Source organism: Lygodium microphyllum, chromosome 1 (assembly GCF_053477565.2).
Source record: "Lygodium microphyllum isolate KBCC chromosome 1, Lygodium_microphyllum_v1.1.10, whole genome shotgun sequence".
In the NCBI taxonomy this organism is placed as follows: Eukaryota; Viridiplantae; Streptophyta; class Polypodiopsida; order Schizaeales; family Lygodiaceae; genus Lygodium; species Lygodium microphyllum.
Window position 1 is genome coordinate 158166161 of NC_141135.1, and position 25443 is coordinate 158191603.

The 25443-nt window shown below is 41.9% G+C and overlaps 1 protein-coding gene across 2 annotated transcripts in view; it reads left to right on the top strand.

The window, feature by feature from the left end:
- LOC148041869 (ubiquitin fusion degradation protein 1 C-like) overlaps positions 1-25110 on the top strand; it is a 42529-nt gene extending 17419 nt beyond the window's left edge. For both annotated transcript variants that reach the window (XM_087683553.1, XM_087683564.1), the window contains exons 6-10: positions 13551-13672; positions 13792-13922; positions 14320-14546; positions 14677-14933; positions 24790-25110. In XM_087683553.1, coding sequence (XP_087539679.1) covers positions 13551-13672; positions 13792-13922; positions 14320-14546; positions 14677-14933; positions 24790-24912 — 860 coding nt within the window. In that variant the 3' untranslated portion in view covers positions 24913-25110. The remainder of the gene's footprint in view (positions 1-13550; positions 13673-13791; positions 13923-14319; positions 14547-14676; positions 14934-24789) is intronic.
- Positions 25111-25443: the final 333 nt, after the last annotated feature.

Here is a 25443-nt window from a genome sequence, read left to right on the forward strand (position 1 = left end):
TAGACCATGCTTTGAACTTCAAAAAAAAGAAAAACTGTCATCAAAGTAATACGATTTCTTATTTTTGCCCTTAATATAATAATCTTTGTAGTCTATAGAGTGTTGAATTTTATACTCCTCCAGCATAATTTGAATTTTGTAACATGATGTGGCTAATGCCACATAATAGAGGGTGGTATGAGGGTCTGAATTTTTCAGTCTATTTCAAATCTTTGGTTTTCATGATGGTTATGACAGATTTCCTGTTGTCACTCATTCATGATAAGATTTGGACTTTTAAGGCAATGACTGTTAGCTTGCCCTATTTAGTCATGTCAGTTTGTCATCTCCTGGTTGTGAGCTCTTGTCAGAGATTGATGGAGACATCGGAGCTCTGACAGTTTAGTGTGCATTTCTATGCATTTCCTCCATTTTAGGCACATTTCTTGTGCATTTCCTTTGTCTGTTAGTTGGATTCCACCCCCTAATAGTGCCTACCTGCTCCACAATTGCTTGGGATATTTTGTCATTATTTTCCCATTTTTTATGTGCAGTTGGATTGCATTTATTGCAGGCATATCACCTATTTTAGCAGGTCGACCAAATTTAGAGGCCTTTTTAGCAGTTGGCCAGTTTTAGACGTGTTTGGCTATATATAGCCACAGCCCACACTTGGCTGATCACTTCTTCTTGCAGATTTCACCACACTGTGGCTCCCAAACACTCTCCTACATGGTGCTGCCATCAATACAGCCTGATTCGGTGCCCTCACTGATGCCTTAGGCTGTGTGCAGGCACTGATCAGTCCACATCATTTTATTCATGATTCATCTTCAGTTAGTGCAGTATTTCTTCCTTCATTTTTTGCTTGCTTGCTCTCTCTCTCTCTCTCTCTCTCTCTCTGTTCGTGTTCTTTCTTCCGTTGTGCACTATCACATGGTATCATTGCCTAAGTGAGAGCATCGAGTTGAGATCTGTTGTAGAGGATCAGCCCAACCATCAAACGCAGCCACTCAGCCTTGCGTTTACTGCAAACACAGCCATTTTTGATGGAGGCGGCAGCATTTGGTGGGTCTACATTTGTGTTTTCAGCTTGGCGACCCCTAATGGCAGCATTTATTGCTCAGCGACAGCCTTCTTCAGCCAGTCATCATCATCTACAAGTGGCGGCATCTTATGTGGCCACGGGTGACTATTTCTTTGTGTAGGTTGCACATCTACACCTTCCGTAGTTGATTGCCTTTTGACATTCACATAGTTTCCATCAAAACACAGCATTTCTGGGTGAGTGTAGATTTGGAAGATGTCTTACCATTAGTTTCAAGGCTTTGATGACTTAGATGAGGAGCTTTTGTCTCATCACTATTCTGAGCAGAGACGTGATTATAGGGAGTTTCAATGGGTGGAGTCTCCTTGAACCCGTCCATCTTTTGCTCATCTTTCATAGTGGGCCCCATTTGAGATGAAGGCTCCATTTGATGTGAAGATGTCTTCTTTGATACCTCTATTTAGGTTTTTGTTCTTCCTTCCTTACCCCAAGAAGATAAACTCAATGGTGCCAACTACTCATTGTGGTCTTGTAAGGTGGAGTGCATCCTCAACACCTTTGATTTTTGGGAGCTCGTTTTTGAGCCTATTCCCCACCCTTAGGAGGATCCAATTGAGGGTATCTCGTTGGACCGTGTTGCCCTGTGGGATCGGCTCAACTCTTGACCACGATCCTTTCTATTTATGAGTGTTCAAGACTCTATCCTAGTTCATGTTTGCAGGTTGAAGATTGCGGCAGAGGTGAGGCGCAAGCTTTCATCTTTGTATCAGCACAAGACTTTTGCCCACAAGATTTCCCTTGAGAAGAAATTGTGGATGCTTAGTCTTGATGACTCTCCTTCTATGAAGGAGCACATCACGAAGATGGAGGACATGAGAGGTGAGCTTGCCTCTTTGGGACAGAAGTGTTAGAGTGTAGCGATGCGGAAGCGTATGGCAAAGACAGAGAGTGAACACAGAGAGGAGAGAGAGAGAAAAGGAGATAGTGTAAACGCAGAAAATCTGCGGTGTAGTATGCTGTATAAGAGTGTAGAAATACACAAGGGGGCAAAGGAAATATCTGCGTATGTCTGCGACTTGATGACCTCGATCTCCGTCAACCCGAGCACAGTCTGTCTCAGCCAACAGATCTCAAGATCAAAATATCTACGTATGTCTCCGACTTGATGACCTCGATCTCCGTCAACCCGAGCACAGTCTGTCTCAGCCAACAGATCTCAAGATCAGAATTTGAAAAGATGAATGCTGGAGTGTCCACAAAACCGACTATAAATAGCCGAAAAAATAGGAATTCCTAGCACTAGGTCGGCTGCATTTAATGCAGCCGACTGCAGAAAAACTAGCCGATTGCACAGCCCTGCTGACGTGGCATCCTGCTGTACTGTGCTGACGTGTTTGCCTGCTGCCATATGCTGCTGACGTGGCATCCGTACTGCTCTGCTGTTCGACTGGCCGACTGTCCAGTAAATGACACTGGCTAACACCCCCTCTCAGATCCTGGACGGGTCAAAAGACTGAGGGAGTTAGAATGCTGCTAAAAAAGAGCTTGGGGAAGCACCTTCGTAAACAAATCTGCAAGATTATTCTCTATCTTGCAATACTCCACATCAATAGTCCCATCCAGAAGCTTCTCCCGAATGAAGTGATATTGGATCTCAATGTGCTTTGTCCAGGCATGAAATACATGATTCCGTACCAAGGCAATGCAACTCTCATTGTCGCACTGCAGAAGAGTAGCATGAGTCTGGGAGCAGCCAAGCTCCTCCAACAATCTCCGAAGCCACACAATCTCATATGTGGTGGAAAACAATACTCCGCCTCAGTAGAAGAAAGGGCTACTGTGGGCTGCTTCTTGCTACTCCAAGAGATAACACCTGTATCCAAGGTAAAACAATAGCCTGTAGTAGACCATCGGTGGTCCACTTCGCCAGCCCAATTCGACTCACTCCAACCTGCAAGAACTAGAGTTGAAGCAATCCCTAAGTCAGAAGTCCCCCTCAAATACTGAAGAATCCTCAAGGTAGCTTGCCAATGCATCTGTTTGGGTTCCGTCATGAACTCTGTCAAAAGACCCACAGCAAAACAAAGATCAAGACGAGTGTTGAGAAGCCAAATCAAGGATCCAATCAACTGACGATAGCGTGAAGTATCCATCATGGGAGAATCTGAATGTGAAGCGGCCTTCCAATTCGGATCCATAGGAGTAGTAATGGGCTGACAAGTCTCCATCTCAAAAGTCACCAAGAGCTCTTGAATGTACTTCTGCTGAGAGATGAAAATCCCTCTCTGAGGCTGATAGATCTCGTGACCTAAGAAGAAATGAAGAAGCCCCAAATCCGTCATCTCGAATGATTGATGTAAAGCTGTCTTGGTCTCTCGGACCTTCTGTGCATGATTCCTTGTCAAAATCAAATCTTCAATATATAACACAAACAACATACGACTAGCCTCGGAAAGGGAACACATAAAGCTGCGGATCGGCCGTAGAGCGTCGATATCCCAATGTTAACTGAAGAATCGAGTCAATCTTCTTGTTCCATGCACGCGGAGCTTGCTTGAGGCCATATAAGGCCGCCTTCAATTTGTAAAATTTCCCATTTGAGGACCCAAAGCCAGGAGGCTGCTCAACATAGATCTCCTCCTGCAAGTCACCATTAAGAAAGGCCGACTTCACATCCAACTGATAAACATGCGATCTCCTATGGCCAACCAAGGCAAGAACAACTCCAATAGTCGCCATACGAGCATTGGGGGCAAAAGTATTATGGAAATCAATACCGGGGCGCTGAGCAAAACCTTTAGCAACAAGGCGAGCCTTGTGTTTGTCCAAAGAACCATCGCTAAGGTACTTGGTCTTAAAGACCCACTTGACACCAATCACCTTCTTGTGAGAGGGACGAGGCACAAGAGACCAAGTGCCATTCCTCTCAATAGCCTCCAACTCGGCTTCCATAGCCTTCTGCCAATGATTAGACTGCAAAGCCTCCTTCACTGAAGTGGGCTCTCAATTCTGCATAACACGGGTCAGCAAACAATAATTGGAGTAGACAAGCTCCAAAGAATGTGCCTGATTCCTCCGTGACCTTCGCGGTCCATCTTGCGGTTCCTACTCCTCAGTGACCAACTCGATCCATGAATCTCAAAATGTGTCATGGGCCCAACAAGGAGGAGGACAAACCTCTCCTCGTCGCTCTCCATCTGTTGAAGACTCAGGAGCATCCACCGGCGGAAGCTCCTCGGACGTGGCTAGTGGAAGAGAAGACTCTGAATCAGAAGAAGAATCTCCATCAAGAGGCTCTGGCTCCAAAGGAACTATCTCGACAGCCCAAATCTCCCCTGGATCTCCAAGGACGGGGTGCTCCTCACCCCCCTCTGTGGCCGGAACTTCCACGAACCGCATATCTTGGCTCGTGTAGACATCCCGCTTAACGGGATCAAACAAACGATAACCTTGGGACTGGGAGCTATAGCCAACAAAAACTTGTCGTCGGGAAGCCGCCTTGAACTTATTACGTTGCGTCTTCGGAATGTGCAGATAAGCGTAACACCCAAAGATCTTGAAATAAGAGACATCAGGCTTAGTCCCGAAGTAAGCCTCAAAAGGTGTCATCCTGTCAACGGCTGAAGTGGAAGATCGATTGAGGATGTGAACTGCGATAGCCACTGCCTCGGCCCACAGAAACTGAGGTGTCTATCGGTGCTCCATCATGGTGCATGCCATCTCGATCACACTTCGGTTCTTCCGCTCCAAAATGCCATTCTCTTGGGGAGTATTGGTGTTAGCAAACTCCTGGTGAATGCCCCTATCTGCACAAAAACGAGCAAACTCATTAGACATAAATTCACCTCCCTTGTTTGAACGCAAGGTCTTCAGTCGCCGGCCAGAACGGTTCTCCTCAAAGAGAAGCCAATCCTTGAAATGAGAGAAAGCCTCCGACTTCAAAGTCAAGAAATAGGCCCAAGTCATCCCGCTGTAGTCATCTATGATCAACATGAAGTACAAGCTTCCCTTAAGGGACTCGGCCCTCATTTGGCCACAAAGATCCGGAGATACAAGCCCCACGGGTGAAGTAGACCGCCTAGAAGCTTTGTGGGGAATCGCATCCCGATGCAGTTTCCCATGAATGCAGGAGACACATGGTAGATGGCTCACCAATATGTCTGGCAATCCTCGAACAAACGACCCTCGCGACGCCTTTCGAAGGTACTCGTAGTTCAAGTGGCCAAACCGAGCATGCCATAACTCAGACTGTGTCTGAGAAGTAAGAAGAAGAGAAGTAAAAGCTGAAGAAGACTTCAATTTGTAGATGCCATTCTCCTCATACCCTGCAGAGAGAACCTTCCTCGATCCATGATCAAGGACTCGAACAGTATCATTGTCAAACTCCACCAAGAGGCCAAGAGCACAAATCTTATGGACTGAAAGTAAATGATACCCCAATCTTGGCACATGCAACACCTTAGAGGTGTGGGTACCACCACATCCATTTGGAATAAGTTGCATCTCACTCTGCGCAGCGATAGACACAGAAGGGCTATCTCCAATGAGAATCTGCCCACGTGAAGGTCGCAAAGGGGCAACACCAATGAAAGGAGTCATGTGCCATGAGGCACCGCTGTCACAATCCACTCTCGAGTCTGGGGAGCTGTCATTGCAGCATCAGAAGTCTTCAGTGTAGAGTCCTCAATGATTGCTAAGTGTAGAAAAGTAGTTGATGAGGGTGCAGCCACCGCTCTAGAGTCTTTTGTGTCCTTCTTCTTGGTATCCTTCTTGTCTTTGTCGGGGCAATTCTTCCAGTGACCGGTCTTTCCGCAAATATGGCAAGTCGATTCCTTCTCCTTGTCCTTCTTGGTTTTGTTGTCCTCCTCCTTCTTCTTTTGGTCCTTCCCCTTCTTGTGAGAGGCTTGACCAATCAATGCCTCCGATTTGGAGGCATTCTGTCCCTTCAATTGTTCCTCCTCGTCCAAGACCATAGGAACCAATTCTTCCCACCGAAGAGTCGACTCCCGCCCTGATGCAATAAGAGCGGAATAAAAAGTACCGAATCATGGCGGCAACTAGGATAGTAAAGTGATCGCCATGTCTTCGAAGGAAATAGGCTTCCCCGCATTTTGAACTTGCATCTGAAGCTGCCGAAGCTTGTTGATGTGTTCCCGAAGCGAAGAAGGCTTATTCATGGACAAGGTCCGCTTTTGCACCTCCAAAGAAACCCTCTTCATCAAGGTCGTCCGGTTGTATATCTGGTCGAGCTCCAGCCATATCTCTCGAGCCACTGTCTAGTGCTTGATGTGAGCTATCACGACTGTAGTGCAAGAGAGAAACAGTAAAGATTGAATCTTGGCATTCAGTTTGTCCCAATGAGACTGGGCCTTGGTCAACAAGCATTGGAAGAGAGTTTGGACTCATCCCTCACCGAGGGCCTGTTAATCTCCTCCATCACCAGGTCCGCCAAATTATAAGACTCTAAAATGGCCAACATCATCACCCGCCAGATGTGGTAATTGTCACCATTAAGCTTTTGATTTGATGGAAGAGCCGGTAGGATAGGTACCTTCCTGTCCATGATCACCTGGAACTCCAAATCAGTCTTTGTAGACATGTTAACTTACAATACCTGCACAAACGCAAAATCAGCCCCCTCTGACTGTGAAAACGCAGCCTTCTAGGGCTGGTTTCTCTGCTGCCCAAACCTTCTTCACCCGCCGGAGGTGATGAAAAGGTAAAATCTGCAATGGAAGGCCTCAAACGCAGCCTTCCTCCCCTTTGAACAACGATAACCTATAGTAAATTCACTGATTGGACTCCTTTCCCGCACGCCCATGCTCGCTTCAGCCTCGATCTGATGCACAGCCCTCCCGCTCGCCCTCAAATCCTAGAAATGCAGCCTTGTGTCTCGCTGAAATCTCCTCTTCAGATAGGTTCAGTCCTTAGTCAGTCCATCTTCACCGCTCTAATACCATGTCAGAGTGCAGCAATGCGGAAGCGTAGGACAAAGGCTGAGAGAGAGTGAACATAGAGAGAAGAGAGAAAGAGAAAAGGAGATAGTGTAAACACAGAAAATCTGCGGTGTAGTATGCTGTATAAGAGTGTAGAAATACACAAGGGGACAGAGGAAATATCTGCGTATGTCTCCGACTTGATGATCTCAATCTCTGTCAGCCCGAGCACAGTCTGTCTCAGCCAAAAGATCTCAAGATCAGAATCTGAAAAGATGAATGTTGGAGTGGACAAAACCGACTATAAATAGCCGAAAAAATAGGAATTCCCAGCACCAGGTCAGTTGCAATTGGCCGACTGCACAACCTTGCTGACGTGGCATCTTGCCATATTGTGCTGACGTGTCTGCTTGCTGCTATACGTTGCTGATGTGGCATCCGTACTGCTCTGTTGTTCGACTGGCCGACTGTCCAGGAAATGACACTGGCTAACAAGAAGATATCCTCTGAGGATATAGCTGTGATCCTGTTGATTTAGTTGCCATCTCCTAGGTTCGATGTTTTCTACACTTTGTCTTATCACATGGAGGACCTGCGAGAGACTCTTATAGGAGGAGCTTTCACCGCTTGTCTTGGAGCATGACAAGTGACTTAGAGAGGTAGGGGCAAGTGGTTCTGGCTCCTCCAAGGATTTTATTGCAGGCACAAGTGAGGGAAGATGAAAAAGGAGAAGGTTAAGGACAAGAAGTAGGAGGATAAGAAGGACGAGAAGAAGGAGAAGCAACCCAAGTGTCTACACAGTGGAAAGGCCACTCATCTTGAGGAGTACTGGCAGAAGTACCCCTATTTGAAGCCAAAGGAGAAGGATTCGAAGCATTCGAAAGTTGCATCCTCCACGAGCTTGGGCTACTTTGGCATGCTTGGTATTGTTATTTGAACATAGATGCGATCCAATGGGCTTCTCGGAGGAAGATGGTGGAGAGACTTCCAGATTTCCCTCCTGTTCACACCCTTTGTTCTAGTTGCTTGAGGGGCAAGCAACATCGGCAGCCATGTCCATAGGTTGCCACTCGGAGGGCTTCACCACCACTCTAGTTGGTTATCGACCTTTGTGGGCCTATGGACATGGCCTCCCTTGGGAAGGCCAAGTGCTTGATGCTGATTTTTGATGACTTCAATCGTTATGTGTGGCTGTACTTCTTGGAGTACAAGAGCGAGGCATACTCCTGTTTCTACGAGTGAAAAGTGTTTGTCGAGAAGTAGATGACCTTCAACGTTTGTGGTGTGCAAGCTGATCATGGTGGCGAGTTTACTTCTTACCTCTTTTCTCAATTTTGTGTTTGGGGTGAGGTGGTGGTGAATGTGATTCACATCTACTACCGTTCTTCTACCTTAGCTTTGTAGGACATGACTCCATATGAGGCTTTCTTTGGACGAAAGCCTTCCATGTCTCACTTTTGCATCTTTGGGTGCAATGCAATTGTCCATGTGGATAAGAAGAAGAGGAAGACCAAGCTTGACTCTAAGTTGAGAAAGCTCCTCTTCTATTTGTGTTACGAGGTGTTTTACACCAATGGGGATGCACAATCATTAGCTAGGGAGCTTCCTTCGGACGAGGAGGATGAAACAAATGGAGGTTTTGTATCACTATGTTCGTGAGTGCACTGTGGATTTTGAGCTAGCGGTGGCCTACTGTCCCACGGAGGACAATGTGGTGGATCTCTACACAAAGCCTTTGCCCAAGGCTTCTATGCTTCATTATATGAGATTGTTGGGTCTTTAGACACTCCTAGGATTTGAGAGGGGTCTTAGCCTGTTCTATTTAGTCATGTTAGTCTATCATCTCCTGGTTGTGAGCTTTTGTCAAAGACTGATGGAGACATTGGAGCTCAAGCAGTTTATTGTGCATTTCTATGCATTTCCTCCATCTTAGGCACATTTCTTGTGCATTTTCTCTGTTTGTTTATTGGATTCCACCCCCTGACAATGTTTACCTGCTCCATGACTGCCTAGGATATTTTGTCATTATTTTCCCATTTTTTATGTGGAGTCAGACTGCATTTATTGCAGTTGTATCATCTGTTTTAGCAAGTCAACCGGATTTAGAGGCCTTTTTAGCAGTCAGCCAGTTTTATAGGTGTTTGGCTATATAGCCAAAGCCCACACTTGGCTGATCACTTCTTCTTGCAGATTTCAGCACACTTTGGCTCCCAGACACTCTCCAACATGGTGCTGCCATCATCTCAGCCTGATTTGGTGCCCTCACTGATGCCTTGGGCTGCATGGAGGGACTGATCAGTCCACATCATTGGTTCAACATTCATCTTCAGTCAGTGCAGTATTTCTTCCTTCATTTTCTGCTCTGAGCTCTCCCTCTCTCTTTCTCTCTCTGTGTTCATGTTCCTTCTTCCGTTGCGCGGTCTCACAATGACAAGGCAAATTCAGATTACAATCCTCTGTCATCAGAGTTTCTCCTTTTCAGCCTACTGTATATTCGTGGATTTCAGCCCATATGCAATACTCTGTAGTCATTGGAATTGTTCCTTCTCAGTTCTCTCCTCCAATCTGTGGACAGCTTCCATGTCTAGTTGGCTGTCCTGTGTATAGCAGCCATGCCAACTTTAGAAAATACTATAGCTATGAAACATGGGACAGGTATATGGAATCAAAGCAAAGGCAAGTTGAAGTTTCCAATGCTATGCAAATGGAAAATTCGGATGCCCATTTTGACTTTTAATGCCTGCAAGGAGGGATTTCAACAAAGTTGAATCATATGGAACAAACTTGTTCTTATTATGAAGTATTAAATGAAACCACCTGTTGCCGCCTTTGTCATATTCGATGGGTGCCTGCAGCATGGGCCACTAACCACAGACCAAATGGTCAGTGAGGGTCTTGTAGTGTGGACATGCTTAGGGCACTTTAGACTTAGCCATATTTATGTGGGTTGGTGGTATGGGAGGTGAAGATTCGCTAAGGTTTGTAGAGAAAACACAAAGTACACATAGTGAACTCAGATAAGAATGTAAAGAGAGGAGAAAAAACTGATTAATGAATGAATGCCAACTGGATGAATGTGAAAGGGGTGTGATACAACTATAAGGGTGCTCAAGGAGTAGAGATTGTCCAACAACCATTGTCTCTTGTGGGAGCATGCTAAGGGAGAGTGTTGTCCTCTGAGAATGGATCCTGAGTGTGAACCACAAAAGTTGAAGAAGAAAACTAAGGCATAGGGACGAAAACAGCAGGGCAGTAGGCTAGATGTTAAAACAAGCAGTTTCTGTGGCTGGAATGATAAAATGCAGCAATGTGCAACATGATGACGGCCTTTGTGGTGAAGCAGGGAAGCTGTTATCAAAATGCAGTCATCTGGAGCAGGCTAAAGAGAAATGCAGCTAATAGGATGCTGATGATGCACATGAGAGCTCCAACATAGGTGACAACTGGGCCACAGCCTGTATGAGAAAATTGAACTGAACTGAGACCTCCAATCAGGCTAATGGCAGCTCCCAGGTGCAAGTGGCAGTAGCCTGCTTACAGCTGGCAGGGCATATGGCAGCCTCTAGGATGATGGGCGGCAGCAGCCAGGTCATAGGACAATAGTTGGTCGAGAGGGAGATGATAAAGATGATGATGGAGAATTGGCACAGAGAGGGAATCGGGAATGTGGAATGGGTGTCCACTGTATGTCCTTTATTAGGAGATTTTGGGCATTTGTATTGGTGTTGGAAATGTGTATTTTAATTATGAATAATTTTGGGGCTGTTTTCTATGGACTTAAATTAGGCTGAAATGCATGATAATTTTCCCTTAATTGAGGTTTCTAATTTTAGTTGCTCAACACCCCCTTTTAGGTCTAAGGGAAGAAAGTCTAATGACTATTTCCTTGCATTCTGATGGACTTAATGATTTTCTGCCTTAATTAATTGGTTTAGCTAAGACAACTAAAGGCCTGTGACGTATCATATAGTCAGTACCATGAGCCAACATCAACTCCTTGATTCCATTCTCAACACCATGGTGGAGGATGACGCTTATTTAAGAATAATGTAGCTTGATTGTCATTTGACCGTGGTGAGCCAGTGGTGGTGAACTTGGCGAGTAATCTTCTATACTTGGCCATCTTGACTTTTGGATGATTCCCCTAATGGAAGACTATTGTAGTTCATGATTGATATTGCTACATTGGCCTTGATCTCTTGCTGCATAGTGGTTGAAGGTCGTTGGCAAGTTTATCTCTAAGCATATTATTGAAAGTGTGCCTTGCATCAAAGATTTTATCTAATCAACGACTAGGTTTGGAGGCCGATTGATTGGTTATTTAATATGAGAGGATGAAATTACATGAATGGATGATTGAATGGGAGCTATATACATGCTAACAATAATGACTTTGGAGAAAAACTTGGGATTGGGGCTTCCTTGTGCATAGGCTTATAAGAATGCAGTGAGGATTAGGATAGGATTCTCTCTGTTCCAGTAGGTGTTTGGTAAGGAAACATTACTTCCTATTGTCAAGTACAGATTTCTTCATTGAAAGTATTGATGAATGATTATGATAAGGTGAAACATAGCTACAATGATAGATTGCTTGACATAGATACAAAAAGGGACATTTGATTACAAAGTTGACTATTGGATCACATGAAAGCTTCTATTCGATGAGAAGGGCTTTCATGGTAACTCCTAGGTAAAAAGCAAGTTACTTACTCAAAAGAGCAAGTAGTGGAAATGTGGGAATTGAATTAAAGAGAGGAGAAACAGGTGGAGTGTTTAAGCTTGGAGCTTGAAGGAGGAGAAGACAAGGCATAAACATGATTGCTTGTTTTTGGAAGGCAGGAGAGATACTGCATGAGGCTATGAAAACTGCAACTCAAGCCTTGAAGATCAAGTTTAGATGATGGAAGCAAAAATGGTAAATACATTTACTTGAAACCTTAATTGTCCCTCTCTTTAGGTCTTAGCTCTGCAAAGCCTTGCTTTATATCTTAAATGGAACATCTTGAGCAAAGGATGTTGCTGTTTTGTGTGTGGGATGAATGTGGAGGCATTCTGTGAAACTTTGTGTGGGAGAGTAGAATTCTGGATGTGGATGAAGTAGAATCTTTGAATGTTTGAAGGATCTTGCAGAGGATCAATGAATCCATTAGTGTAGCCACATTGTGCTTTTTATGCGCCATATCCCGTGGATTCAGAGCATATTAGATCTAATCCTGTCATCTCTCTTAGTGTTTGATGCATATATGGTTTTTGCATGCATGTTATGTGAGTGGAAGCCTTGAGCTATGGCCCCTTTTTGTTAGGTATCTATAGACACAAGTGTGGAAGAAAATTAGAGATACAAAGTTTCTGGTATTGTGTTGTTGTGGCTTTTGAGTTTGGCGTTGTGTGGGAGATTATCCGATTTGAAGAGTTAGTAGCTTACTTTATAAGTGTCAAAAAGATCTTTGCCATTCTTTTTTAGATGTGTGTGAACTCTGAAATAGAATGTAGATTGGTTATAGGGGCTCTGTGGTTCGCTGCTACTCAAGCTGGGTCATTAGGATTCATCACTCTGATCTTCACGTGAGGTACATGTGAGATGTTCCTATTGGTCCCACGTAGAAAGTTCTTTGCATGACTCAGTCTTTTTCTTGAAAAGGTTTGACTCAGTCTTTTTCTTGAAAAGGTTTGAACCTTTGTATTTTCCCTTTTACTTGTAAGCTGTAACCCTTGGTCTTTGAATTGACAAGAACTTTGCAAACTTTTAAACTTTGTACTTCGTGGTTTATTTTCACCCCATTTGGGCTAGGAGGTTGAGTGCACATGCACTTGTGTCACTAATATCTTTTTTGAGTTTTAAGATAGGTTCTGATATCACATCTTTAAATCATTAAGGCAGTAGGTGGTATCACCAAAACAAGTGCAGTGAGCTTACATATATGTGCATGCTCTCGTGCTTTATCCATTACCTTGTAGTAAGTGTTTTGCACACTGATGAGTACGATACTTCCCTTGTTGTACGAGTAATGAGGTATTGAGTTCTTTTTTGGATATAAAAGGGGTCAGAAGTATTTGCTTCAACCATATACATATATATGGTGCGAACTACTCCTTAAGAATTACTACCCAGCTATACAGCTTCATGCATCAACTGTTTAATTAAGCTGCCATCAATTATGCAAGAGGAGTTGCAATCTAGGGACTCAGTATACTTGTGTGCGTGTACATCATTCTCAGCCAGTGGTGGAATGTGTGATTCAGGCTGAAGGCCATGGAGGCTAGCTGATTAATTTTTTGTAGGTTGCTGATTGCATGTTTGGCAGGGATGCTGAGAAAAGATGCAACAAAATAACTAAGATATAACAGAATTTGGCTTTCTTTTTCTGGGTGGAGGGGTTCTTTTGAAAGTTTAAGACTCCAGGCATGCTCTACACTGTACACAATGAGGGCTTTATATAGTTTGCAATAAATGGAGTGAGTTTTGATAGCTTTTACTGATTAAAGGTTTGCTGTCATTGTCTCACCTCTATTTCTCTCAGCTTGTCCTCATGGATAGTTTATTTGGTGTTTGAATATCTTGACCTTCTCTTTGTTTCTGTTGACAGCATCCCTGAGGATCGATTATCCGATGTTGTTTGAGTTGCACAATCCTGCTACAAGTCGCACTTCACATTGTGGAGTCTTGGAATTTGTTGCAGAAGAAGGAATGATCTACATGCCCTACTGGGTAATAAGTTCATCATTAAAAATCATGTGAAACTTCTTGCTGTGTTCAGTTTCTCTGAAATGTGACAGGAGAAAATTCACAATATTTCCTTATTTTTCTTTTTGGTTGCTTAATTTCAGATGATGGAGAACATGCTACTTTCGGAGGGAGATATAGTGCGAGTAAAGAGTGCTACCTTACCCAAGGGAACATATGTGAAGTTGCAGCCACATACTAAAGACTTTCTGGATATATCAAACCCAAAGGCTGTGTAAGTTCTTTGTTATCATTTGTTCTTAAGCGCCCTTTCTAAAAATTGAACAGACACATCATTTGGTACCTCAGTGGGTCAAAGCATTGAATGTATTGTAAAACATTCACTGACACATCACCTTAGTTGATAAGTGTTGTCAGATATGAAGCTATTAGCATTAAAGTTTGAGATCCCAACACAAAGAAGATTTGTTCATGCATTAATTTGTTTCCAAATGTGATCTTGCAACAAAGTTTGATGAGAGCATAGCAAGCCCTTTGATAACAGCATACTTCTGGTTGTCCACTGTACTCCCCGTGTATGACAATGTTTTAAAAGTGACTTGATACTTCTGGTTGTCAATTTTGGTGCTTTCCTTTTATGCCGGGCTTTTTTCCTCCTGTGATGCTTTCAGATTAGAAACGACTCTGAGAAATTTTTCCTGTTTGACGGTGGGAGATAACATTATGGTAGCATACAATAATAAGAAATACTACATTGATATTGTTGAGGCAAAACCATCTTCTGCTATCTCCATTATTGAAACTGATTGTGAAGTCGACTTTGCACCACCACTTGACTACAAAGAACCAGAGCCACCTCAATCCAAAGCTCAACCTAATAGTGTCAATACTTCTCAAGGTGCAGACTCGGACAAAATCTTAGCATGGCTACAAGACTAGCCACTGCATTTGGGGCATAAGAAGTATTACATTCTCTTTTCTCTCCTTGGCTGTTTCAAAAATTTTAACTTTGTCTTTATGATATCAAGGTTCAAAGGAACCTGAACAGCTGGATGAGCCAAAGTTCAATGCCTTCACTGGAGTTGGTAGGCGACTTGATGGGAAACCACTAAAGTATTCAGTGTCACCAGGAAATGCTTCTACATCGTCTCCATCATCTTCTGGACAAGCTTTGAGTACAGAGACATCTTCGCCTGCTGCTGGAGCAACTGCAAGTGGTGCTAATCGGCCACTTGGAAAGTTGGTGTTTGGAGCAGGTAGTAGCAGTGCTAATGGAGCTCAGAAGGTATGCTTATTATTTTTGCGAATCTCCTGTATCTATGTGAAAGGTCCATTGTATTTTGTCTTAGCACGTGCTGTTATTATTCACATTAGACTAGTTATGATATATGAAGGAAAATGCAAGTGACAGTGTTGGCAATAAATACTGCCTAAACAATGACAAAAGTTTCATTTGTTTTTTTTTCCGTGATGTTTTAAAGCAATGGTAAGGTGCAAAAGGTAATAGAGGGGCGTTACACTCAACTGATTTTTCACATTTGTGGTTTGCATGTAATAACACATTTGCTACAGCTATTCCTGATGTGCAACACCCAGTTGTCTTAGAAAGGAATATAAAATTGAAGAGTACAAGATTTGCTTATACAGGCCTTCAATGAGTGTGTTGTATACCTATTGAGTCATTCTTGTTTGAACACACTCTATCTCCAAGCACTTTGGCCCTCTAGAAAGGGAAGGGTTTTTCTCCCAGGGGATTGCCCACTTTGGGTGTAGATTATAAATCTTTAGATTTTTGTGCTTCCATATGATTCTGGTGTGTTGCCAATTCGCATCAAAAGCATTCTTCTGCTGTGTGTGTGTGTGTGTGTGTGTGTGTGTGGTGGCACATGTTGTTTGTTTGCAAGAGCATATTAGGAGGTGCTTTATTTGGTAGCTGGACTATGGAGAAATTGGTTTGCCAAGGCAATTCTTTGGGTTCTTATTATGTGAGGCGGTTATGCATCCTTTTTGGATATATTTGGATTCTTTGACTGCTGTTGGCCAGATGTAAGGGCTTAAATTGCCAAATGGTTCTCAGTTTCTGGCACAAGCATATGCTGATGATTCCTTTTTCATGCCAAAAATGAAGAAAGGAATGCTGCCACCATGATGAAAGCTTTGGAAACTTTTGGTTTGGCTGTTGGTCTTAAAATCCACAAATTTAAACTCTCAATGTCTGAAAACCAATGTCGTTGTTTACTTTGGTCTGGTGATGTCTCCCCTTGTGATTACATTGTCTGATATTTGGAATATTTACTGTAAAGCAAATGAGTGGTTGGGTTATGCAAAAGCTTCATGTTAAACCTGATTATTGGAAGTTATGAACATGGCCTTTTCATATTCCTTTTTGACTTGTGCAGCCAACTATAATGGCCTACCTTCAGTTTTTGCTCCCTGGAATAAGTTTGGATATTTTAGCTTTTATGTCTATGGCAATTGAGATCTTTTGAAAAGGTGCAAAGAGGAAAAGTTTGTCAAAGTTGAACTCTCCCAAGCTTCATTGGATTTGTTTGTGTGCCTGCATGTGTGCTTGGATGCATCAGACACAACACATGCGTGCATGAGTACACGTGCACACACACATACATGCACGCACTCAGAGCTATGTGCAAGTTTACCTTTGTAAGAGAGAGAAAAGAGATTTGGAATGGTTATTTTGATGTGGCACATCCCCTCATTTCCTAAGGACATGGTCTTGAAGAAGACCCTTCATCAAGCTATGGCTTTTTTTGCCTATATTCTATTCCCTTGAGCTGTCCTAGTGTGAATGTGGCATATTGTGGGCACTTACCCCTATGCATGGGACAATTTTTTCTAGGGGTGAGCACCCGCTTTGGGTGTAACTTATAGACCTTAGGGTTTGTGCTCTCTCTCTAATCCTCCCCTTTTCTTTTTTCCGCCTTTACTCTTTTCATTATTCCTTCTTCTTTTTTGGTTTCTTGCTGTAGTGTGTATTGACAAGCTCGAAGTTGGTTCACACAAATAGTGGAGCTTCCTTTTGCATCCCAACTTTCAAATGAGGACTCAGCTAATGGATGCATACATGTGAATAGGGTGTCGACTTTTTATTGTGCATGTGCATCTATGTATGTGTGTGCGTGTGTGTGTCCCTTAACAAATATTTTGTATATTGCAATAGCCTTTAGGAACACTTGGTGTGGCATGCACATCTTTCAAAAGGATTCTCGTTTGTAGAACTACCATTGGCAATCTAACAAGCTTTGAAGATAGAGCTTCTTTGGTTCATTGCTCTTGTAGATTAGGTATACTTTTTCTTTCTCCTATTTTGTTTAGTTGCTAATTTTATGTCTTTACGTAATATGATAATAGGTCCTCAAAGCTTAATTCTAGTTTTCACAGTACATGTATGGACATGCATGTGATGGCAATGCCACTTGTTTATTTTATCACATGCATTTGCTTTTTGATATGCCTTGTTGGGTCCTATTTGAGTGCAACTAGTTCCCTTGCAATGCTTCAAGAGGGGTATATCACTAAAATGGAAAAGTGAATTTACATTTCACATTTCTAAGTATACATAATAGTTTCGATGAAAAATGCCTTAGTTTTGGTAGTCATAGCTCTTGGCATGGTGACCATTGAATTTTTAGTGATAGGCATGGGCATTGAATAGAATCTATGGCTTGTGGCAAATGGCAAGACCAAAGAATGAGTTTAGAACCTTTGAAATCGTAAGCCCTAAGGTTCAATGTGAAATTTTCACATTAATGAAAGTTTGGTCAATATAAGAACAACACAAGTCATCTAATGCAGCTCACGGGATTTGATTAGTTTGACACATAAGAAACTCAAAAGTAAAAAATATTCTTGGATGAGGATCTTACTCCCGCCCAAGTGGCACATAGGAGAGAGCACATATCCTCGATTGGGGAGCGAGTATTGTGGATTACTTGATTGGTTTACTGAGCTTAGTACCAGATATCAAGAGTTTTGAGATCTCAGGCAAATGGATTGGCTTACCAGCAGACCATGCCATCTTGACCTTCACAATGCATGTGGTCGTGTATAGGAGGCATTGTCATATGTACCTAGGTTCCCATATTATGAATTTAGGCTTTATGAGAGTTGGCCATTGATACAAATTACTAGACCTAAGGATTTGCATGGTTATGCTTGAAAGCTTTACGATGTTCTAGGTCAAGGTCCTATATCCCTCCTGTTGGTCTCTAGGCCTCTAGGCCGACATATTGCAATTTTTTTCACAAAAAACAAAGTGAAACATGCCGTATGGAAGTTAAAGAATGGGACAACTCGTGATCATGATGGCTTAGTGGCTGAACACTTCGCACATGCTTGCAATATCTTAGAACTAATGTTGGCTCATATTTTCAATAGAGTAGTTTGTGAGGGATTTCCAAGTAGCTAGTGATACCATATGATTTTACCACTTTAAGAGTAGAGACCCTATGATACCTAGTAATTATAGGACAATTATAATTGGCCACATGTTAGCTAAGATATATGGATCTATTGTGGAGCAAGCCTTGAGTAATTGGGCTGATATTCATGGCATGAGATTGGCAAGTCAAGTTGGGTTTAGACAGGAATATACCACACTTGATCATATTTTCACTCTAAGGGCTATTATTGAGGAATGACGAGCATGCAAGAAAAAGATATATGTTGCTTTGTGGATTTCTGTTAAGGCATTTGATACGGTGGCATGTGCCAAACTCATGAGGAGACTACAAGATATTGGTGTGCTTGAGGATATACATTGGAGTATCTATACTCTATATAAGATAGTGGCAAAGCAGAGTATGGGCACTAGGGGATATCTCAGATTATTCAATCAGCAACAATATCAAAGTGAAACAAGGATGCCCACTCTCACCCACTTTGTTTGGGTTCTATATAGATGAGGTCGTAGACTATATTGATAGAGAATAAGGGGTTGGAGCTAGTTTAGCTAGTGTTGGTAGTAATATTGCTTTATGCAAGTGACATTGTGCTTATATCCAACTCACCCTAGGGACTATAGAGACATTTGGATGCTCTATTGGCCTTTCACAGCGATAGAGACCTTAAGGTGAACCTTGAGAAAACCAAGTTTATGGTATTCAACATCTTAGCCACTTGGATGACAAGATTTGAGCATCGGTTGTAGTGACGGGTTGGGCATGAAGATCGAGACAGCAGGTGTTCGTTAGTCGCGGAGAGACAGAGAGTGAGAGAGAGAGCAATCGCAGAGAGTGAGCATGTTTAAAGGTACAATGACGAGTGTGTATCTTTAGGTTTTTAGATAGATATATATAAGTACAAGTGCTAAGGGTGTGTTCACACTCCAGCATATTTAAAGGCACAAGGGCCTTTATTCCCAACATTGGTCTACTTTTGATGGAGAGCCAATGGAGTCTATTAGATAGTATCTATCCTTGGGAGTCACTTTCAAAGGGCCACAAATTTCTTGGAGAGAGGTTGGAGGCTTTACTAGCACGAACATATACAGCATTAGGTGCATTAGAGAGACTATGCACACATATAGTTCCATGAACTATGCGCCAAACTGTGGATCTTTGATACAATGGTTACTCCCACACTCCTCTATGCAACCATTTGGGGCCCAAGCCTCTATCACATGAGAAGACAACCATTGATAGACCGTGATGGACCAAAGAGGGAGTTTTATGATGGATGGGAGCATATGGAGCGACCACATGTCATGATGATATATGATATGAGTGAAGAGCTTAATCCCACACAAGATCATCAAAGTGGAGATGGGACCAAGGCCCAAGCACCTATGGTGGTTGAGGCCTTGCTTCAAGCAATGACTTTCTTACATAGTTATCAGAGTGAAAATGGAGCCAACACCTATGATGGTTGAGACCCTTCTCTAGACAATGACTTTTTTACATAGATTATCATAGTGGAGATGGGGCCAGTACCTATGGTGGTTGAGGCCTTGCTCCAGGTAGTGAATTTCTTACATAGATTATGGGAGCCTCCTTACTACTAAGCATCAGCTTCATCCAGATAGATAGTAGCAGAGGGTCATAGACATTGTTGATATGCTTAGATGGGTACATGGATGAGTTTGCATGGTTTGTAGCAGATTGATGGATTACCTCTCTATGATTACAGCCTGGATTACCTTTACACTCTAGCCTAGCCAATCAAGAGCTCAATTGTGTGCTAAGAGTTGACATACTAAGACTAAATACAGAGAGGATTTGGATTAGACCTCTTTCCCCACACATCACAAGGATGGCCGACTATCTAAGCAATTTCCTTCAACTCTTTGAGAATGGTTTTGCTGAGCTATATGGATAATTAGTTGCCACATGGGTTATGTATTGCTGTCGGGCAGGTCTACTCCTCAATGCATTAAGGATTAAAACAAGCAAATGGGAGGGTATGGAGATTGAGGACCACATGCCAACTTTGTGATAGAGAGCAACAGACTAAGCATTATAACAGTTGATGTGTAGTATATTATGATATTCAAGGTAGATACTATTGTTTGTTTCAAGAGGGTTTTAGCTCTTTGTGATAGGTGATGCAATTTGAGGATTAGAGATGTTTGGAATTTTTTCTTTTGGAGCTTAAGAGACGTAGAGCTTTGCTATTGTATGGAATAAAAGTCCCCCCATAAGCAAGCGCAATTAGATAGAGGGTTTTCATAAACTTTTTCACTACTACACAATCAAGCATGGAATCGGCCATCACCGCTAAGAAATAGCTAGTAGGGGATACATCATAGAGGAGCTTCATCTTCAAGGGGTATCTCATTGGGTAGACCATTGGTACTCAGTCGAGCGATATGCCCATGTCCACCCAATAGGAGGCCTAGACACCCTTATCATAGATAGGTTGGAGCTATCATTAAGCACCACAGAAGACAGTTGTGGAGGCACTTCAACCACATAGATCTACATCTCCACTAGAGGAGATGCTTCATTGAGGAAAATAGCATTTCTATATTTTTTTCTTCATCTCTTTCTTATTAGTATCAATTACATTTGCACCACATATATTCTTATAGAGACTGAAACCAACTTTTCTCCTTGAATAGGGTGGTAAATAACCTAATAAGCACTAATTACAGCAAGTATAACATTTAAATAAATTGAAAATGCACACTTTACCACTTTAATCTTGGTCATTGGACACTCGATTGGCCCCAAAATTGGCTCTCCTTGTGGTATTTCTCTATCTTATATTGCAAATGGAAGGAATGCAACTAAGAGCCTCTAATCTCCTCCACTAATCCAAGTGCCTCTTGCTATCAAAATTGACCAACAAGCCTCCAAACTAAATTGCCCCTTGGTTTGCTTGGGGATTGGTCTTCAACTTGCACATTGAAAGACAAATTCAGCCCCAAATTTGATATTTGCTGGTTGGCCTCTTGAATCTCCTTGAAATTCTTCTATTTTAGCTGTTGAAATTTAAGTCCTAGGTCCTCAATTCTAAGCATTTTGAGGCACTTATCAAAGCCCTAATTTTTGTTGTAAATTAGGGTTTACAATAGAGATGGACTGAAATCTCTTTCTATGATGGCTCAAACTGCTGGAAAATGTTGTGTTAACTTAAGAGATGGCTAGGGGATGAGAGAAAGTGTTGTAGAGAGAGAATTTTCAGAGTTTCAAAACTATTGTTGCCCCGCTCAAATAGCCATGGAAGTTGTCACTTATAGCTTAGGACCACTAGAAAGACTAGTACCTCATCCTATATGCTCTCACCTATACTAGAAGGACCTTGGGTTGCTATTACTTGCTCTTGGAAGGCTCCAAATTGCAATCACATGCTATAGGATTGATCCTTGGTGTGTATAAATCACATCAACAGCCTTTCATTTTTTTCTAATAGCTTCCTCTCTCACAATGCCTGGAATAGACTTTTACCAGCCCCTAAAAACGTTTTTCCCACTTGCATAGGCAAGTTTTGCTAAGTGGCAGCCTTCTAATCCCATTTTCCAATATTATTCAGCCATTAAATTGTTTTTTAGAATATTAATTCTAAAAAGTAATTTAATAATTATTGTAATGCGCAGAAAATCAATTCTACCAGCCAATAATTAAATTGGCTAGGCCAATTTGTTTTCCAAGTATCCCTAAGTAGTTATTGACTCTTAGAGTTAATTAATGGCTAGTCTTAATGTCACCGTTGACATTAGTGGCCAATAAATTGGTCTAGGCCTAGATCTGACACCAGGTACCACCTAGTATTTGTCAGGTATAACTTATTACAACTTTTGCTTTTGACACCCACTGCATCCTTAGGGTCCTTGCCTTGTTACCATGAAATAACTGCCATGTGCATCACGTGTGCTAAACAACCTTGCACATTTGATTAATATCTTAATCAGATGTTATCGGCAAGAGTAGAGCATCTCAAAATTTCACATCCCCATGACAGAGACCTAGCATCTAGTCTCATAGGCATATCTTTTATCTTTCAAGATGAGAGATACAAGTGTAGTATTTGATAGTTCTAGCCTTGGAGATTGAAGGTGAGTTATGTATATGAGGCACAACAAGAGCCAAGACCAGAAAATTAATTTAATAATTATTGTAGTGCTCCAAAAATCAATCCCACCAGCCAATAATTAAATTGGCTAGGCCAATTTGTCTTCCAAGTATCCTTGAGCAGTTATCAACTCTTAGACTGGCATTAATTAATTAATTAATGCCTGGTCGCTAATGTCACCGTTAACATTAGTGGCCAATAAATTGGTCTAGGCCTAGATCTGACACCAGGTTCCACCTAGTATTTATCAGGTATAACTTATTACAACTTTTGCTTTTGACACCCACTGCATCCTTAGGGTCCTTGCCTTGTTACCATGAAATAACTGCCATGTGCATCACTTGTGCTAAACAACCTTGCACATTTGATTAATATCTTAATCAGATGTTATCGGCAAGAGTAGAGCATCTCAAAATTTCACATCCCCATGACAGAGACCTAGCATCTAGTCTCATAGGCACATCTTTTATCTTTCAAGATGAGAGATACAAGTGTAGTATTTGATAGTTCTAGCCTTGGAGGTTGAAGGTGAGTTATGTATGTGAGGCACAACAAGAGCCAAGACCAGAAAATTAATTTAATAATTATTGTAGTGCTCAGAAAATCAATCCCACCAGCCAATAATTAAATTGGCTAGGCCAATTTGTCTTTCAAGTATCCTTGAGCAGTTATCAACTCTTAGACTGGCATTAATTAATTCATTAATGCCTGGTCGCTAATGTCACCGTTGACATTAGTGGCCAATAAATTGGTTTAGGCCCAGATTTGACAACGAGTACCACCTAGCACCTGTCAGGCATAACTTATTACAGCTTTTTCTTTTGACACCCACTGCATCCTCAAGGTCCTTGGTATGTTACCATGAAATAACTGCCATGTGCATCACATGTGCTAAACAACCTTGCACATTTGATTAATATCTTAATCAGATGTCATCGGCAAGAGTAGACCATCTCAAAATTTCACATCCCTATGACAAAGACCTAGCATCTAGTCCCATAGGCACATCTTTTATCTTTCAAGATGAGAGATACAAGTGTAGTATTTGATAGTTCTAGCCTTGGAGATTGAAGGTGAGTTATGTATATGAGGCACGGCAAGAGGCAAGACCAGTTGTCTATGCTTTGGGGAGATGAGCTTGCCAGCTTTGGAAGCACCATAACTAGTAGGTTTTGCCACTTTTTTTTTCTATTTCTCAATAGGACTGTCTTTTCCAGGTCCTAGGCTTAGATCTACCCCTCTTCTCAAAAACGTCAGCTTTTGAATAATTTCTGGACACTTTTTTTGTGAAGCGAATACTTTTGGGTGAGTTCTGTTGTCAAAAACCACTATGGTTGTGAGAAGAATTGTATACGGGGATCAGGAGGATTGAGCTGGATAACTTTGGGAATGGAATTGAGCTTATATTGATCTTGACGTTTTTAGGGTATGGAGGCTGAAGTCTGTAGATGGGTTTTTGGAGGATTCATAGTTGGTGTGAGTTCAACAAGAAAGGTGCTAGAACCATTGAGCATCCGTAAATAGGTGTGATGCAAGAAACCTTGGACAAAATCAGCAACATGTATTCGATTTGGGGCAATCCCTCAATAATCTAAAGAAATGCAGAAACAGAACTGAGCTTTGGGCTATAAGTTGTGCACGTGTTGAGCAGGAGCATTTTAGCTCCCTTTTGTGGGCACTTTTTTCGCTTAATTTCCATTGGTTTACTGTAACTAGTGTTTGCACATTCAAGGTTTATTGCCATTTGGGGTTTTCAAGGCCTGTTTCATATGCTAACAAAGAGAACTTTATACATGTGTATTGGCTATATATTATTTCCACCGTGTTCTGCCGCACTTCATATCCTTCCAAGGATCTCAATTTCAAGGCTACATTGTGCCACAATATCATTTGTATTCATTTTGAAACCAAGAGCTAGCTTTAATAATGGGCTTGAAATTTCATCTTTGAAGAGGGAACAATTACATATCTATGAATGGAAATTTTTGAACAGCAATGGCTGAATAATCTGGACAGTCTAAACACTAGTTTCAAACCCCCCAATCCCCAATCAGTATCCAGTTGTAATTTATGGTGATAAAGTCTGGGCACCATCTGAAAACTAGTTTCAGCAGCCACCAGCAGCCAAGTGTGAGTATAGGCCTTCTATGCAACCGAGCAGCCAGAGTTGATGCAGCTTCGGGTTCAGCAAGAATTGCACCCCACACTGCTTTCAAAACTAGCAACCTGTCCATACTACTGGTTCTTAACAAAGAAGCCAACCTCTGCAATCACACATCATCAGTTTGAAGTAGGCTTTCTATACAAGTCATTAACTTTGTATCGGCACCTAGACTGGACAGTTTGTTGAGATAGTATGAGAGCTAGTTCTGAAGGATTGTATTTATCGATAGAGTTCAGAAAATAGCTTGAAAAATTGCTCCAATTCTTCATTGGAGTAGTGACATCAGGAACTCAGTTCAGAAAGTCTCTTGAAGGTTGACATTTCTGGTGGAGTGCTGTATTCATAGACGGTGGGTTCTCTGTTCTATGCATGTGTCAAATGAGAGGCCATTCACTTGGACTATTTTAATAATTATGTGCTCACAAATGTTAATTTTGTTGTGGTGCAGCCAGTACCACTTAAAGAGCCTGAAAAGAAGGAGCCTTCAAAGGAGCCTTCAAAGGAACCTTCAAAGGATGACCAGCCTAAATTTCAAGCTTTTACTGGGAAGAAATACTCTTTGAGAGGCTAATCATTTGGGGGGTTGTATATAATCTGAAATGAAATTTGTTCCAGAACTCCTGGACATTCTTAGAATGGAAGAATTTTGTCAAATGGAAGCTTGTACCATCATTTTAGCCTCGAAGGTAAAAGTGAGTTCCCAATGTATAATTTGCATATTTTTCAATGGGATAAACTGTGGTTTATCAGGTTTCACTGTAATATTAAATGGCTGCCTTATGCATCACTTGAATATGATCCGATAATGAGCTTAGGGTGTGTTAATTGCGTAATTTGGAGCAAAAATGAAGAGAAGTTTAAAATAAAATACAAATATGTTATAAGTTTACACCTTTTGGTTCCTTAGCTTAGGCCATTTATATTATTTCATTTTGTTTGAGCCAATTTGTGGGCATTTTAATATTGATTGAGGATTTTGTTGTTGTAAGGTGTGTAAAAGCTCCAAGAAAAAAGCTTATGGGGAAAAACCATAGGTGGTTCCAAGTTTGTTTACATTTTTGTGTATGCTACAAATTTTGCTAGTGATAATGTGAATAAGTAC